General features: G+C 36.6%; 1 protein-coding gene across 3 annotated transcripts in view; it reads right to left on the bottom strand.

Moving 5' to 3' along the window:
• The window catches only part of LOC142343253 (polypeptide N-acetylgalactosaminyltransferase 13-like), a 31,127-nt gene that overhangs the window by 580 nt on the left and 17,977 nt on the right, over positions 1-12,570 (bottom strand). For all 3 annotated transcript variants that reach the window (XM_075395034.1, XM_075395036.1, XM_075395033.1), the window contains 5 exons: positions 6,881-7,063; positions 3,226-3,343; positions 2,582-2,745; positions 663-819; positions 32-219 (listed from right to left, as the gene is read on the bottom strand). In XM_075395034.1, coding sequence (XP_075251149.1) covers positions 32-219; positions 663-819; positions 2,582-2,745; positions 3,226-3,343; positions 6,881-7,063 — 810 coding nt within the window. The remainder of the gene's footprint in view (positions 1-31; positions 220-662; positions 820-2,581; positions 2,746-3,225; positions 3,344-6,880; positions 7,064-12,570) is intronic.

Below are 12,570 nucleotides of genomic sequence, written 5' to 3'. Positions count from 1 at the left end.
TATTCTAATTATTAGGAAGTAGGACTATTACCTGTATAAAATGACAAAGTCATCTTTCTTGCTGGCATCTAAACATAAGTCATCAGAGCGAATGTCGTTCATCTTAGACAGTGCAAATGCCTGATGTCCACCCTGTCCATGGCACCCAACTAGACCTGCTTTCTCCTCTTGCTTCCGACCCATTGTGTCCACACACTGCTTCGTTTCCGGATTTTCAATCTGAACAAGCAATAGATGCCAATCAAAATTAATATGAGAAACATTCACCGTTCAGCAAAATTTTTTGATACGAAGCGAAAATTTACAAACCCTATTTCGTTTTTTCAATTTATTATTTCCACATTTTTTTTAGAAATGTGAGCATATGCCAAGCCCAGTTTTTTTCTCTTAGATTAATTTCAATTCCTTCTTAAGTCAACTTAAACCCACATAGGTGATAAAGGAGTCCCATGTTTAAAGGAGTCCGGAGTTCAACTGCAAAATAAAATACTAAGAAATACTTTTTCACGATTTTTCTCACAAACGTTGAGATTCTTAATTTAATGATAGATTCATCATCATTATATCATTATTAGTGTGATTATTCTTTTAAATAAATATTCTGTCTATGAACGGCTATGGCCCATGTTTATGGTATTTATCTCAAATTTTTTTTAACTTACTTGGCCCAAGTATCGGACATCTAGGTTATAACTGGACTCTGGCCAGACATTTTTGATGTACCAGTTGAATGACTTGCACTTGAGGTCCTCTTTGAGCTGCTTCCTCGAACTGACATCTCCAAATTCGACACTTTTCATAGCTGGATTGATAAAGAACCTTCAACAGAACAAATCTTCAATCAGTACATTTTCGTCTGTTTTTTTAAATTAAAACTTAACCGACTATGTCGGGCGAATTGATCTCAAACTGTCGAGCTGTTGGCTTCGGTAGAAACCAGCCGGGGCGTAGGGATGTTAGCATTAGAGGGGTGGTGTTCAGGCGATGGGGGTAGGGTGGGGTGGTCAGGCTATGGGGGTAGGGTTGGGAGGGCTGAAGAAGTAAGGTGTCCAAATCGCCAGGTGGAGGAGCGTGGACGGAGAGTTCGGTGGGGGGGGGGGGGGGGGGTTGACTGAGAGGGCTCAAATATTTAAGGTTCAGAACAGCCCTTCACACAAAAAACAGTTCCTGAAAACAATTTCGGTGAATCTGAGACTAGTAAAGGGTAAAGGCTCTAAGAGAGCTGCTCAGCCACTTTGTGCCCTCCACGGGCGACCAGTTTATCCCGTTTTTGAAGACAAAAAAAGTCAAAGCGCCAGACAAAAAATCGGTCAAGCGAAAAATCGCCAAAAATATTACAGATTAAAATAATTGCCTCGTTCGAGAGAAATCGATAAATACCGCTGTAAATTAAACAGATAAAACTATCCAAAGAAGTCAAAACATAAACCGACTAACGTCGGACGAATTGATCTCGAACGACAGGCCGGGTAATTTAATTTAATGGGGGTGTTGATTAGAAGTTCTTTAAGGTTGCAAAAAACCACCCCAAGAGGTGTTTGAACCCACAACCTCTAGGACAACTGTCTGACACAAGCACTACGCTACAATGACTTTACTTCTCTTTCTCTCACAATCAGTTTTAAATTAGCAACAAACCTTATTTCAGAATGAGAGCAACTTAGATCATTCAAAAATGAAGAAGTCAAGCGTGAAAAGGACACTCAAGAAGTCAAAAAATGTATTCGAAAAGAGGCGCAAAAATGGTCAGGCAACAAATTTTAAATCAAAAAAGACCCACGCGTTTACAATAATTACCTCAAGCTTCGCTCGAGAGCAATTAAAAAGTTCCACATAAAAAGTTAAGTTACAGATGCGCGTCATTTTTGTAACCGTTAATATAGCAGTACTACGAGCAGAACTGGTCCTTAACACTGAATGTTACGCTAACAATCCAATAATCTTGCCTGTTACGTTCTGAATATTACGTAAACCGCCCGATAATAAGTAATCTTATTTCAAATTACAGTTTTGTTTGTCGGACAGCTTTATTAACGCATGCAAGAAGCACGAACACCTGTAAATTCAGCACAATACAATAAGCTACTGGTTTCGAATTTTGTTATTAATGGTTTCACTCGGACTGCGGCCTCGTTTCAATCAATTTTAACGTCGAAAATTTCTAGGTTTTGCCACTGACTCGGATCTGAGGGGAGCTCAGGGGTTACGGGTGGAACGATGGGCAGGGGTGGGGATAGGGGGCGGCGGTGAAGGGGGCTGATATGGGGGAGGGGGCGAAGTACGGGGAGGGCGGTCAAACGTTGGTAGCCACCCTTCACACCAAGTTATGTTCTCCAAAACAGTTCCAGTGAATTGCATACTTAAGAGTCTAGCAAGCCGCAATGTTTATCTAGCCTGTTTATGTAGAAAGCCGCAAGGTATAGTAAACCTGTTCATCCCGGTTTGGAGGACAAAAAGTCAAAAGGGCCAGACGATAAATCGGTCAAGCGAAAAATCGCAAAGACCACAATACTAATATAATTGCAACAAAATTACTTTAGCTGTAATTTTTTAGGGCAAATATTTGTTTCGAGAGCATTACCAGAATTGAATATAGTCGTCCAACCACACTTCTGCCAGTCTCCGGTTGTTCTTGCCCAGAATTTTGGACACTCCCCCCGGCCAACCGTAGGGAGACTGTTTCCGGAACACATGACCCACTTTGGAACAGGGCAGAATCCAGATACTACCACCACATTGCCATATCTAAACATCAAATTTGACGGGGATTTTTCACCCTCGAAGAGACAGTAAGAAAGAATAATTGATGCAATGAACAGCACCATCAACTCACCTCGTTTAAATACAAAAATGATTTGAACGGTCAGCAAAACATTTTTTATGCAAAACAATTCCTACAGATTTTTGTTATAATTCGGGTAATTTTAGAATCTTACTTCCCAGCTGAAACAGAACACATGAAGGAAAAAGTTTTCCAAAACTGCTTTTGAGACTCTTGCAAAACTTGGAAATCTCTCAACCAACAGATCTCGATGGATAATTTTTCTTTCCAAGTTAAAAATCAATCAAAAAATCAAAGGAATTCTGTCTTGACTTGTACCTACGCTTGCTTTATAATTTCAGTTATCTTGAGAACGCCAGAAATCTTTTTGCAGAGAAACATGTAGTTAACACCATTTCAGTTACTTAAAAGTTGACCTGGAGATTGTGATAACATTAGCTAACCCTGAGAGACATTTCGACATTTTCACCACCCCATATCTCCATTTCTGCATCGTAGCTGCCAACCTCGTAGAAGTAGCTGCGATCTATTGCAAACAAGCCTCCGGCCATTGCAGGACTCCTAAACAAAACATAAACCGTCAAATGTCGGAAGAATTGCCCTTGAACGACAGGCGAGGCAATTTAATTCAGGGTCTGTAGCCTAAATCTATTTTTCTTTATGCGTGCAAAAAATTCCTTACCGCCAACGGGATTCGAACCTCCCCCTCTATAGCCACCCGCACTAACCACTACGCTATGATTCACTTATTGTTGCAATACTGCAACCGATTATATATTAGCAACAACCTTCACTTCGGAGTGAGAGCAATAGAGATCACTCAAAAATGAAGAACGAAAGCGTGAAAAGTCACTTGAGAAGTCAAAGATTGTTCTAGAAGAACAGCGCGAAATTGTCAAGCCAAAAATTTGCATTAAAAAGACCAACACGTTTACAATAATTGCTATGAACTTCGTTCAAGTGCAATTAAACACAATAAAGCACGACTTAAGAGTTTATCAGTGCACCGAAAGTGCAGTTTAGATCCAATAGTTTTTAGCTTGCAAAAAGATAGCCACAATAAACTTTAATCTTCGCTGGGGAAAACCAGTAAGCAAAAAAGTAAATTGACAGTTTGATAATCCTGAAAACTCGACAGATCAGCTTTGGAAAGAGTTTAGTTTTCAGATGACAACTTGGAGAAAGACTCGCAAATAAAAGCCCTCTTTTGAAATTTAGATGTTTCAGATAAAAATTTCAGAACTCATTTACAAAACGAATCCCGTTTGAATGACTGCCGGGGGCATAAGTCTATAGTAGACAACTTAGGTAGTTGTTAGCAGATGCGGGTAATAAATTGCCTTGGGTGCTTCCAATATTAGAGCTTGCAGTAGGCAACCACATAATTTTCAAAGAAAAGACTGAACCAATTTTAGCGCAAGCGAAATTGTAGACAAAATGTAGCTTACTATGATGAGCAATGAATTTGTTAACTCCAATAGAGTAATTTGCTAGCTTCATATAGAGTATTGACAACTACTAAGATTTAAAGTGATAACAAAGGCTATTTAGGCACACATTTGATTTTTAGTTGTAAACTTCCGCCAATTGAGATCAGTTGCTTAAAATTGTGAATTTAAAAGCAACATAACTCACGCAAAACTTAAAATTTCAAGGACGTAAAAGATAAACATAACCGACTAACGTCGGACAAATAGCTCTCAAATCCACAGTGATCTGAAACTCCACAGATTGACCTTCACATCATTAAATTAAGTCTTCTTAACAGTTTCAGTGAGTCACACTTAAAGAACTAGTAAACCTCTTAAAGAAGTGCTCAGCAAATTAGAATTCTCGGAATTCACCAGTTTATCCCGTTTCTTAAGACAAAAGGTCAGAAAATTCGATAGTCCGACAAAAGCGGCCGGACCGAAATCGGTAGTGGAAAAAAAGAGGACCAATAGAATTGCTAGAAACTTTGTTCGAGGGCAATAAAAAGTACAATTAATTACGTCAAACTTCATTCAAGATTAATCAAAACTACAGATCAATGATAGCTCTCGCTTTTCCTACCCAGATAAAAAAATTGTTCACAAGAATCGTGACTTTATAAATTATCCGTAACTTTCTATGAGTTTTCTGATATGCCGCTATTTGATTGTTGTGCGATTTTTTTCTTCTAAAAAGGGTGAGCTGGATAAAGCATGAAGAAAAGCAGATTTTTAATTCTTTTCTTTAAAACTTTTTTTCATCAACCAATTTCATTTACAGTTGTTTGAGCTTTACCCATTCGCTTCATTTCCAGAGATTTGAGCTTAAAGGTTTTTTAGTTTTAGTATGTTTAAATAATAAACGGAATACGAATTTTTTGTCCAGAGTCAATTAGGACAATTTGCTTTATTTGACTTTCAGATATTCATTTGAGAAAGCTCTAGTTTTTATTTTTTATGTTCTATGTTTTCTTCATTTTTCTTGTTGTTAGACAAAAAATAACATAACCGACTAACGTCCGGCGAATTGCTCTCAAACGACCGGCGAGCAGTTGGCTTCGTCAGTAGCTAGCCACGGTTTATTGAGGCTATTTTTATCTTGATTCGACTCTGCAACTTGGTTTTATAGCCTAGTTATTAAATAAATCAAAAAAATCTTATGTTTTAAAAATTTGCAAAATACTGCAAAATTTAAAAATGTTCCAAATTTCGCAGTGCAAATACTCAAAACAATTTTTTGTCTCTGGAGTTATTTTAGGTAACCCATCTGCAAGACTTGAAAAAGCTTCGTTGGCCAGTAATGATCGTTAAACTCAGAAAACGAAAAAAAAAATTCAACAAATAAATTAACAAAATCTGGCTAAAATATGAGATAATAATATCTTCAGAACATTTCCATAGTCTCAAGGGACTATCCGGTATCTGTATTTCAGGCCCTCAATAGTTTCACTGGCTCATAAGGATCCATAAACTTGGAACAAGATAATAATTTTCTGAAAATTTGAAAAATTATATTTTATGAAAAAATTGCTTAAACTCGTGACAAAAAAACGACAACATTCATTGTCAGAAAAGATTATCCAGTATCACTATTTCAAGCTTTAAATAATTTCGCTGGCTCATAAAGATCTATAACTTGGAACATGATAATAAGTTTCCAAAAATTTGAAAAAAATAAATTTCTATCGAAAAATTGCTAAAGCTGGAGTCATTTAAATATTGATAACCATTCCAATAATATGCGAAAGCTTAATATCAAACCTTGGAGGAGGTCCCTAGGACCATGCTGCAGGAAAAATTTAAAAAGATTCAAAAACCTTGAAACAATTGCAAATATTTTGCAAAAATTGCTGATATTAAAATCTTAAAACGTTCTCCTACATCTAGAAGCTATGCGGTAACCTATAATCAAACCCTAGAGAAGGTTCCTCAGCAATTGAGGCCAAAATGGAAAAACCCAAAAACCGAAAAAAAATTCAAAAAACTGAAAAGTTTTATCAAAAAAAAATCGCTAAAATTTTTCATATTAAAACGGGGGGGGGGGGGGGGGGGGGGGGCTATTGGCGAGGGAGGGGGCAACAGTGGGGTGGGGGCAACAGCGCGGTGGGGGGGTCAACAGTGGGGGTGCTCTTCAACCTCTAAGAACCGCCCTTCACACCATAAGTATAAGTCTCCAAAACAGTGAACTGAAACAGAGTTGAAAGGCTCTAAGAGCACTTAATGCCCGCTGGGCGCTACCTGTTTATCCCGTTTTTGAGGACGAAAAGCGTCAGACGAAAATTCGGTCAAGCGAAAAATCGCATAAAAAAGGCCAACAGGACTAATATAATTGATACAAACTTCGTTTGAGAGCAATTAAAAACAATTATTCTGACCTCTATTGCTCAGCTATTTCATTAAGCAACGGCATAACTATGTCTAAAGCATAATTGAAGATATGCATCTGTGATAAAAAGTGTGGACTTTTGAAATTTTATTTGATTTACGATTTTGAACATGGTGTGAACGCAAATTACCGATCCGCGTTGAATTACATTCAAACTCAGTTCAGTTCGCCTATGATTATGGTTTCTGTAAAGTGTTTCTCGGAACTCTTTAACATTCGTCCTGAATAAGATTATTTTCCAACCTGACAGGTAGACTGAAGTCACCGTCCACTCTCTTCCTCTCGGAAGCAGTCATCCCATACCAGTAGTAAGTGAGAGACCACGTAAACCCACCCACCTGAGGTGCCCCGTCCACAATCCCGTACTGGAACGTGTCCAAATTTATGTTGTCTATTGTAGGCACTGGAACTCTCGTTCTGTCCTCCCTAATAAATAACACAAACCAGGTCAAAAAATAAAGCGCAAATTATGCAACACAGTATAACTCAATATACTTGCGAAAATATTAACTACACGAAACATCTATTTCTGGAAAAATCTCAAGAGTAACTCTGTCAGTTGAACCAAACCTCTTGCGGCAATCAGAAATATAAATGAAATGAATTAAAATTGTCTTTATTCTAATCAAGATTCTACATCAAGGCATTAATGTTGTCTCTTTGGGCGGAGACCTATCTATTACTGTTACGTCTAATCTCCAAGTATTCCTGTTTAACATACCCGGCAGATTGCAGCGAAATAGCCGCCGTTGATTCCAATAAGCATGATTGGGATTGAAAGAATAGAAGATATTGAAAAACATAGCTGGCAGATTGCCAGAAAATAGCCGCAATAGATTCGGAGATAGGCAGTCTAAAAAAAAACAGTAAAAAAGACAGACCAAAAAAATTTGTCCTTTCATTGAAGGCTGATCTGGTATATTTTGATTAAAAATCTGTATAAGTTATTGCTGCCTCTATTAGCTGATCTCAAATAACCTTCATTTAGAGTGACACACACCCATTTGACCTTATCTCTTTGAATTTAAGTAAATAAAAGTCAATTTCAAGTGAGGAAGTCACTTTTGAGAGTGAGGTAAGTCAAGTGTGACCAAAAATTTAATCACGCGAATGAACAAAAAAGCTCGCTCCACTAAGAGCGAAAAATGACGTCACAAATGCAATTCAGTTGAAATTGCATGAACGAATGAACAAAAAGTGGCTGTGACGTCATATGGTCGTAACAAAAATCATGACGACGAAATAAAAAAAACATAGCAGGACAAGTCCTGACGTACAATTCAAAGAATTTTCATTGACTAAACAGAAAACTAGACCTAGAACGGATTATGAATCGATTGGGAAAACCATTTAGAAAAAAGTCCGATACAAAAAATTGAAAAAACAGAAATAATCAAAGTGAAATTGCCGCCATGTGAACAAAAAACCACTATCGATAAAGCGAATTTTTGTTCAAACACCGTATTCTCACTCTACTTTAAAACTAGAGCGAAGAAATTTCACGCCGCAAAACCACTCGCTTTTACGCTCCATTTACTGTTTCGGCGTGACCAAAATCACTACTCCAATTTGACTTCAAAAGTCATGAAAATGTGTGAACAGATCTTAAAAAAAAAGACAGCGCCCCAATACAATTCAAATTCTTTGAATTGTAAAAAACCAAGAGAAGGCCAATAATAGCCCCAGCTATCGCTGTGCGGCTATTAAAAAAGATTGTTGTACAAAAACCATTTTTTAAGTCCGATTTATTTAGATGGCATTTCGTAGTTGAACATACTTCTGTTTCTTAAAGAGAGGCTACAGGGGCTACTATCAATACCAATAAGAATTAGAGATGGTAACCAAGACTTATAGGAACGACGTTCAAATAGCGGGCATCTAAAATTGGGCTTTATCCCGTTTCTATTTCTGACTTCAATTTTTTATACTGACTCTGTTCATTTTGAATTGCTTTGCTGAGCAACTGATGTTCAAAATCACTTTTAGCAGAATGAGAGAAGAGATAAACTAGCCTAGAGAAGTCAAAAAGATATCACGCAAAATGTTGAAAAAGCGGCAAAATGAGGTAAAGCGAAACATTTTTTTGTTCGACGAAGTAAAAAAACATAGCAGGACAAGTCCTGACGTACAATTCAAAGAATTTTCATTGACTAAACAAGAACTAGACCTAGAAGGACTATGAGTGAATTGGGAAAACCATTTCTCAAAAATCAGATGGAAATTTTTTTCAAACAAAAAACTAGGCCTAGAATGCACTATGAAAGGATCGGGAAAACTAATTAAACTAATTAACTAAACGCGGCTAAGGGCCTCTAAGAAAATTGCCTGCTGAGCTTTACCTATTTATCCCGTTTTGATGGATCGAAGTCAAGAAAAAAGGTGTGATCTTACAAAAAAAACATAGCAGGACAAGTCCTAACGTACAATTCAAAGAATTTTCATTGACGAAACAAAAAAACTAGACCTAGAACGTACTATTAGTGAATTGCTAAAAACAGTTCTAAAAAAATTTAAAAAAAAACAGAAAATCAATGTCAAAATGCCGCAGGTGAACAAAAAAACCACTAACGAGAAATGAAAATTTGGTTCAAACAATAAAGTAGGCCTAGAATGAACTATCAATGGACTGGAAAAACCATTTAGAAAAAATCCAATCCAAAAAATTGAAAAAACAGTAAAAACCAACGTGAAACTGCCGCATGTGAACAAAAAACCACTATCGATAAAGCGAATTTTTGTTCAAACACCGTATTCTCACTCTACTTTAAAACTAGAGCGAAGAAATTTCACGCCGCAAAACCACTCGCTTTTACGCTCCATTTACTGTTTCGGCGTGACCAAAATCACTACTCCAATTTGACTTCAAAAGTCATGAAAATGTGTGAACAGATCTTAAAAAAAAAGACAGCGCCCCAATACAATTCAAATTCTTTGAATTGTAAAAAAACAAGAGAAGGCCAATAATAGCCCCAGCTATCGCTGTGCGGCTATTAAAAAAGATTGTTGTACAAAAACCATTTTTTAAGTCCGATTTATTTAGATGGCATTTCGTAGTTGAACATACTTCTGTTTCTTAAAGAGAGGCTACAGGGGCTACTATCAATACCAATAAGAATTAGAGATGGTAACCAAGACTTATAGGAACGACGTTCAAATAGCGGGCATCTAAAATTGGGCTTTATCCCGTTTCTATTTCTGACTTCAATTTTTTATACTGACTCTGTTCATTTTGAATTGCTTTGCTGAGCAACTGATGTTCAAAATCACTTTTAGCAGAATGAGAGAAGAGATAAACTAGCCTAGAGAAGTCAAAAAGATATCACGCAAAATGTTGAAAAAGCGGCAAAATGAGGTAAAGCGAAACATTTTTTTGTTCGACGAAGTAAAAAAACATAGCAGGACAAGTCCTGACGTACAATTCAAAGAATTTTCATTGACTAAACAAGAACTAGACCTAGAAGGACTATGAGTGAATTGGGAAAACCATTTCTCAAAAATCTGATGGAAATTTTTTTCAAACAAAAAACTAGGCCTAGAATGCACTATGAAAGGATCGGGAAAACTAATTAAACTAATTAACTAAACGCGGCTAAGGGCCTCTAAGAAAATTGCCTGCTGAGCTTTACCTATTTATCCCGTTTTGATGGATCGAAGTCAAGAAAAAAGGTGTGATCTTACAAAAAAAACATAGCAGGACAAGTCCTAACGTACAATTCAAAGAATTTTCATTGACGAAACAAAAAAACTAGACCTAGAACGTACTATTAGTGAATTGCTAAAAACAGTTCTAAAAAAATTAAAAAAAAAAAAACAGAAAATCAATGTCAAAATGCCGCAGGTGAACAAAAAAACCACTAACGAGAAATGAAAATTTGGTTCAAACAATAAAGTAGGCCTAGAATGAACTATCAATGGACTGGAAAAACCATTTAGAAAAAATCCAATCCAAAAAATTGAAAAAACAGTAAAAACCAACGTGAAACTGCCGCATGTGAACAAAAAACCACTATCGATAAAGCGAATTTTTGTTCAAACACCGTATTCTCACTCTACTTTAAAACTAGAGCGAAGAAATTTCACGCCGCAAAACCACTCGCTTTTACGCTCCATTTACTGTTTCGGCGTGACCAAAATCACTACTCCAATTTGACTTCAAAAGTCATGAAAATGTGTGAACAGATCTTAAAAAAAAAGACAGCGCCCCAATACAATTCAAATTCTTTGAATTGTAAAAAACCAAGAGAAGGCCAATAATAGCCCCAGCTATCGCTGTGCGGCTATTAAAAAAGATTGTTGTACAAAAACCATTTTTTAAGTCCGATTTATTTAGATGGCATTTCGTAGTTGAACATACTTCTGTTTCTTAAAGAGAGGCTACAGGGGCTACTATCAATACCAATAAGAATTAGAGATGGTAACCAAGACTTATAGGAACGACGTTCAAATAGCGGGCATCTAAAATTGGGCTTTATCCCGTTTCTATTTCTGACTTCAATTTTTTATACTGACTCTGTTCATTTTGAATTGCTTTGCTGAGCAACTGATGTTCAAAATCACTTTTAGCAGAATGAGAGAAGAGATAAACTAGCCTAGAGAAGTCAAAAAGATATCACGCAAAATGTTGAAAAAGCGGCAAAATGAGGTAAAGCGAAACATTTTTTTGTTCGACGAAGTAAAAAAACATAGCAGGACAAGTCCTGACGTACAATTCAAAGAATTTTCATTGACTAAACAAGAACTAGACCTAGAAGGACTATGAGTGAATTGGGAAAACCATTTCTCAAAAATCAGATGGAAATTTTTTTCAAACAAAAAACTAGGCCTAGAATGCACTATGAAAGGATCGGGAAAACTAATTAAACTAATTAACTAAACGCGGCTAAGGGCCTCTAAGAAAATTGCCTGCTGAGCTTTACCTATTTATCCCGTTTTGATGGATCGAAGTCAAGAAAAAAGGTGTGATCTTACAAAAAAAACATAGCAGGACAAGTCCTAACGTACAATTCAAAGAATTTTCATTGACGAAACAAAAAAACTAGACCTAGAACGTACTATTAGTGAATTGCTAAAAACAGTTCTAAAAAAATTTAAAAAAAAACAGAAAATCAATGTCAAAATGCCGCAGGTGAACAAAAAAACCACTAACGAGAAATGAAAATTTGGTTCAAACAATAAAGTAGGCCTAGAATGAACTATCAATGGACTGGAAAAACCATTTAGAAAAAATCCAATCCAAAAAATTGAAAAAACAGTAAAAACCAACGTGAAACTGCCGCATGTGAACAAAAAACCACTATCGATAAAGCGAATTTTTGTTCAAACACCGTATTCTCACTCTACTTTAAAACTAGAGCGAAGAAATTTCACGCCGCAAAACCACTCGCTTTTACGCTCCATTTACTGTTTCGGCGTGACCAAAATCACTACTCCAATTTGACTTCAAAAGTCATGAAAATGTGTGAACAGATCTTAAAAAAAAAGACAGCGCCCCAATACAATTCAAATTCTTTGAATTGTAAAAAACCAAGAGAAGGCCAATAATAGCCCCAGCTATCGCTGTGCGGCTATTAAAAAAGATTGTTGTACAAAAACCATTTTTTAAGTCCGATTTATTTAGATGGCATTTCGTAGTTGAACATACTTCTGTTTCTTAAAGAGAGGCTACAGGGGCTACTATCAATACCAATAAGAATTAGAGATGGTAACCAAGACTTATAGGAACGACGTTCAAATAGCGGGCATCTAAAATTGGGCTTTATCCCGTTTCTATTTCTGACTTCAATTTTTTATACTGACTCTGTTCATTTTGAATTGCTTTGCTGAGCAACTGATGTTCAAAATCACTTTTAGCAGAATGAGAGAAGAGATAAACTAGCCTAGAGAAGTCAAAAAGATATCACGCAAAATGTTGAAAAAGCGGCAAAATGAGGTAA

Source organism: Convolutriloba macropyga, chromosome 7 (genome assembly GCF_964194025.1).
Source record: "Convolutriloba macropyga chromosome 7, txConMacr16.3, whole genome shotgun sequence".
Lineage (NCBI taxonomy): Eukaryota > Metazoa > Xenacoelomorpha > Acoela > Convolutidae > Convolutriloba > Convolutriloba macropyga.
Note: the sequence above shows the minus strand (reverse complement) of the source record. Positions and strands in the feature narration are given on the sequence as shown.